We start from the raw sequence: 5,131 nt of genomic DNA, 5'->3' as shown, positions 1-5,131 counted from the left end.
AAACTATGAGTATTCTATATTTTGGAGTTCAGATATGCTAAGCATATCTAAAAGCACATGAAGACTTTGAGAGTGGGAATACAAAAGAAAGAAGTAGGGGGGGCAGAAAAGCTGGTGGAGGGGAAGGAGGACCTGTGTAAAGCCTATATAAGGCTCGTGTCGATAATGCTAGAGCTTCAACAAGATGTAGCCTTTTCAAAGAGAACATTGTTAAGAAACGAAGGCAGAAAGAAAGCACAAGAGTCTAGTATCCCTTTAGTGACAAACTCCGCCCGTCCTAAAGTCCAAGCTCTTCATGTGGCATACGCTTCAAAAGAGCTATTTCCCCTTAGTGTCAAACTCTACCTACCAATTGACTCAAAATTATGCCTTAAAACTCTTTAGGGGGTTATATTCTTTTTCGCACCCAAAGCTCCCAAGTATGTGCAAAGTTGCATCGCCTTTGTTACACCACTTTGTGATGAAATTTGGGAGGCTATATTCTTTTGCTCCCAAGTATGTGCAAAGTTGCATCACCTATGTTACACTACTTTATAATGACTTCATCGGGACAGCCTTGGCTTCCATGTTTGTACGACTCCAATTGCTCCTTGAAAGCCATTGGATTTTCTTGGCCTCAAAAGTACCTCATCTAGCCCCCCTAATGATATAAAAAATAATATCCTTTTAACTTGTGTGATGGTTCAAGTGTCCCCTAGTTGGAGGTGGATTATTAAAGCTAGGAAAAGTGCTAGAGGATTGACCACAATGTAAGCAAATTCAGATACCCCTCACATTTGGAGTTCCCATTCTACCAGCAAATAAGATTGCGTACCTCTCTCTTTGCTTTTAGTTTTCACGTTAAATTTACGCGAATGACCTTACAGGACAGTTCATCTTTCTTCCCACCAATGCGGGTTGACTTGAAATGGTTTGGCACGATAAGGAATGATTGCGACTGAACAGCCTTTACTCCTTTCTGGCATTTATTTTTGCTACTAGATTTCAAGCTACTACAATACTGCATTTAGACTCTTGGGATCCTTTCTATCTGTGCTGAGACATGGTCAAACCTATAGAAACTTTTGGTCATGTCTACGACTTGCAATGGCCACAGCCCTCAAAGATTTATGGCATCAAGTGTGGGGACACTGTACCTAAGCGCAAAGAAAGCATTACAAGTGGACTGACCATCAAAACTCATGCAGAATAATCTACTTGACAAAAAAGAGCGGTAGACTCACAAGTACTGAATTGGGTTTAGATGTTTGATGTATTGCACATGCATATCCCCCTTCTAGCTATGAAATAGTTTGAGAATCAATGAACAAAAGATCTCTGAGTATGTGGACTCTTACTTGCGAACTAAACCACTCGCATGCGGGTTCTTTGCCTTTTCGATAACCTGACAAACCTAAGTAATGTGCAGACCAATGCTATCCAAAGCAAGTTTGCACGATGCTCAGAATGGAATTATTCTGGCAAGAAACATCATAGGAGCTAACTTAAGAAAAGTTTGTTTCAGTAGTGCAGGGGCATAACGTGTACACGAGTGAGTCAGAATGAACTGCACTGCTACTTTGATTTTTTGCAAAGAGAATCAGATTTTAGAACTACACCAAGGTCCAGATTTTTGGAAGAAAACACCTTGAATTATCGGCATACAATTCTGCTGAAGCACCATAAGTACGCAGGGGAAGAGGTCCCCCTGCATACAAGGCTTGCCTATAACAAGCCAGCAAAAGAGTTTCATTACTTCCGGACACACTTTGAAAGGTCAAGATAGATCAATCGATGATGGTTACACTAAAATAAAGAATATGTAGTAGCAGGTTGTAAAGACCACTACAAGCCAGGACAGACGGATAAGACATCAATGGTAGGTACACTAAAATGAAAAAGGATGGATAAGAGGGTTGGCAAGATAATATGGGCTGCTTTGGAAGATGGAGTCACAGTTTCTGGCTTCAAAATGCTGGATCTGATTTCCTTGTGGGTTGCTTTGGAAGATGGCGTGCCATCACATCACAATTTCTGGCTTCAAAATGCTGGATCTGATTTCCTTGTGAGGTAAAACCACACCGCCATTGCTGTAGATCTCATCCGAAAGATGCACATCCTCTCCCAAAACTGTCATGTTTTCCACTCTGGCCCACTGCCCAACTGTAGAATGCCACCCTATTATGCTTCCAGATATGCAGGCATGCTTCTTCACCCTCACCCCTCGCATTATGGTGCACCTTGACAGCCTTACCCCTGCCTCGATCACGCAGTTCTGTCCTATCGACACATCCGGGCCAATCAGACAGCCATCCCCTATCTGAGCACTCGAGTCTATAATCACATTCCCCACCACATTTGCCCCCTTAGCAAGCTTCTCTGGATAATTTCTTCTCAGGGAGTCTAGGTATAAGTGTAGGCCGCTGATGTAGTCTCTGGGTTGCCCTACGTCCATCCAGAACCCAGGCAATACCATCGCAAATAACTTGCTCTCCTGCGCGATCTTGGGGAAAACTTCCTTCTCAATTGATGTAGGCCTCAGCTGGATCCTGTCCAATACTTCGGGATTCAGAAGGTAGATCCCAGCGTTGATCTTGTTTCCTACAAACACTTGTGGCTTCTCCACGAAGCGTTGCACTTCGCCTGTCTTCTCATCCATAACCACCACTCCGTACTTGGAAGGCTCGTCCACCTGTTCCAAAATCAAATGCTACTGTCAGAAAAGCAGTACCCAGAAAATCATGAAGCACTTGATGCTGTAGCAAGACATGAAAAAGATTACCCCCGTCGTGATGAGATTAATTGCGACAATTAAAGGGGTCCTAGCCTGTAGAGATAATCGAGGAAAAATTACTACCTTTGTGACCATAATCGACGCTTCACCTCCATGAGACTTGTGAAACTGCACCATCTGTTTCAGAGGATATTCGCTAATAACATCACTATTGAGAACAAAGAATGGTTCACCGGATCCATCTAGGAGCTTGTCTCTGGCTAGCGCCAAAGGACCTGCCGTACCCATTGGCTCATACTCCTGGGAGCAAACTATCTTGATGCCAAGTCTGGCTTCGAATTCCTTCAGGAAACCCAACATCACCTACATTCCCAAAATCGAAATACTCTGGTTAGCAATTTTGCTCCAGGCTCCTCGAATCTACATTTTGCACATGCACAAGAAAATGCAGGGGGGGCGGTGGTGTGTCTGTCTTGGATCATGATGAGGGCGAACAACTCACGACGTCATCGTCTGTGACTTAGATCTTAGCACCGGCTTAAAGGACAAGCCTTGCATGTGCTGCTTTGGGCTCAGATAATGACGAAAGAGAGAAAAAAGCAAAAGAAAAAGCGTCACCCTTCACACACACACACACAGAGGAACTCTTCGGATCCAGAAGAAATTGCATGCAGAAGCAGAAATCTTTACCTCCGGCTGATAATTGATTGCCAGCACCACCTCTTCCACGCCAATTGCTTGGAGCGCCTCGATCTGCGAATGCAGCGAAAGATCTCTGGTAAGAAAGACACAGCGCAATCGCAACCTGTCTTAGAGACAAACCGCAAGCACCACAAAAAGCCCGTACCTGATGGAGAATCATGGGCTTGTTGGCGAAATCGACGAGCGGCTTGGGCAAGCTCAGGGTGAGGGGCCGGAGTCTGGTGCCGAATCCCCCGACCAAGATGAGAGCCTTCATGGTGAAAGAGGTTGCAGATCTCTCGCTCGCGCTCGCTCTGGCTCTCTGTTACTCTCTTGGCTCTCTTGCTCTCGCGCTCGCTGGCTGGGTGGCTGGCTGCTCTTGCAATTGCTGCTCTGGGTGTTTGAAGGTTTATTAAGACTCTCTCTCTCTCTCTCTCTCTTCGCTCTCGCAGTCAAGGGCGGCAGCTATTATTGGTCCGTTTTGATTGGGTTTTCCCGGACTACGCGTTAACCATCGCCATCCCGCGGGTCCGGTGTCTTGCTAATCTGGAAGGGGTCCGTGCCAAGCGATTGAGCTCCCGAAACGGTTGATCTTCTGGGAGGCAGCAGAGGGAAGAGTGGAGTTTGAAGAAGACGGGGGGTGCAAACAAATAGATAAACCCCGAGCGAAAAAAATACAAACAAACAAAGAAAAATACCAACAAAGAAAAGGGGCTTTACCACGTAACATGACGTGGTACGTGACTCACGACGTGACAATTTCCCCCTCTTTTTCCCCTCGATCTCTCGCCTCCCCCCCCCCCCCCCCTTCATCACCCTCGTGGCATGGAATACATCAGATGTCATGAAAGTGGATGCCTGGTGGATGTAAGTTGCCCCCCACAGAATGTTGGCTCTCAAAACTACCACCCCTTGCAATCGCACCAATTACAGTTGCCACACACAAAATGCTAGCTCTCAAAACTACCACCCCTTGCAATCGCACCAAATAGATGGGAGCAGCATATTCCCCATTCAATGTCTGGTGGGTGAAAGTGCCACACATAGAAAGCTCGCTCTCAAACCCTCCCTCCCCCTTTCATCACTATGGTGGTGCCGAAGACATCGAATGCCGTAAAAGAGTTCTTTTGGTGAAAGAGCTCTCCAAGAGATGTCTGGTGTGTGAAAGTGCCACACACGGAAAGTTGGCTCTCAAATCCTCCCAACCCCCCTCGTATCACTTGTGATGGTGTCGAAGACATCAGCTGCGGTGAAAAAATTCTCCATGAGATGTCTAGTGAAAGAGTTCTCCTTGAGATGTATGGTGAAAGAGTTCTCCACGAGATGTCTGGTCTGTGGAAGTGCCACACACAGAAAAGCTGGCTCTTAAGACTCCCACCCCCTTGCTCCCCCTTGCATCACTTGTGGTGGTGCCGCAAACATCGGATGCTAAAAAAGAGTTCTCCATGAGATGTCTGTTCGGTAAAAGTACCACACACAGAAAGCTAGCTCTCAAAACTACCAAATGTTCCCACCGCTTGCTCCCCCCCTGCATTACTTGCATCGAATACATTAAGTGGGGTGAATGAGTTCTCCATGAGATGTCTACTGGATGCAAGTGCCACACATAAAAAGCCGGGTCACCAAATCCTCCCACGCCCTTGCTCTTCATTTCATCCCCTCCTTTGCGTACCTTTCTCTCATGCCAACCCATCCTTCTGCATAGCCACACACTTCACTCTCAATCCTACCCATCCC

The 5,131-nt window shown here is 46.2% G+C and overlaps 1 protein-coding gene across 1 annotated transcript; it reads right to left on the bottom strand.

Moving 5' to 3' along the window:
• Positions 1–1,510: 1,510 nt before the first annotated feature.
• Positions 1,511–4,021, bottom strand: LOC147894253 (mannose-1-phosphate guanylyltransferase 1-like). The gene is made up of 4 exons (XM_087384816.1): positions 3,561–4,021; positions 3,404–3,466; positions 2,837–3,076; positions 1,511–2,671 (listed from the first exon to the last, which is right to left on the bottom strand). Exons 1-4 carry the CDS (start codon positions 3,669–3,671, stop codon positions 2,000–2,002), a joined length of 1,086 nt encoding a protein of 361 aa, XP_087240942.1. The 5' UTR covers positions 3,672–4,021; the 3' UTR covers positions 1,511–1,999.
• Between the last annotated feature and the right edge of the window lie 1,110 nt (positions 4,022–5,131).

Source organism: Dipteris shenzhenensis, chromosome 14, assembly GCF_047967505.1.
Source record: "Dipteris shenzhenensis isolate YYH24624 ecotype China chromosome 14, Dip_SZ_1.0, whole genome shotgun sequence".
Lineage (NCBI taxonomy): Eukaryota > Viridiplantae > Streptophyta > Polypodiopsida > Gleicheniales > Dipteridaceae > Dipteris > Dipteris shenzhenensis.
The sequence above is the reverse complement of the archived record's forward strand: the minus strand, read 5'-3'. Positions and strand labels throughout refer to the sequence as shown.

Coding starts and splice junctions, on each gene's coding strand:
- LOC147894253 (XM_087384816.1), bottom strand. CDS start 3,671: ATGAAGGCTCTCATCTTGGTCGGGGGATTCGGCACCAGACTCCGGCCC. Junction 3,467..3,560: donor AGCCCATGATTCTCCATCAG/GTACGGGCTTTT, acceptor CTGCATTCGCAG/ATCGAGGCGCTCCAAGCAAT. Junction 2,672..2,836: donor CGTCGATTATGGTCACAAAG/GTAGTAATTTTT, acceptor ATTTTGGAACAG/GTGGACGAGCCTTCCAAGTA.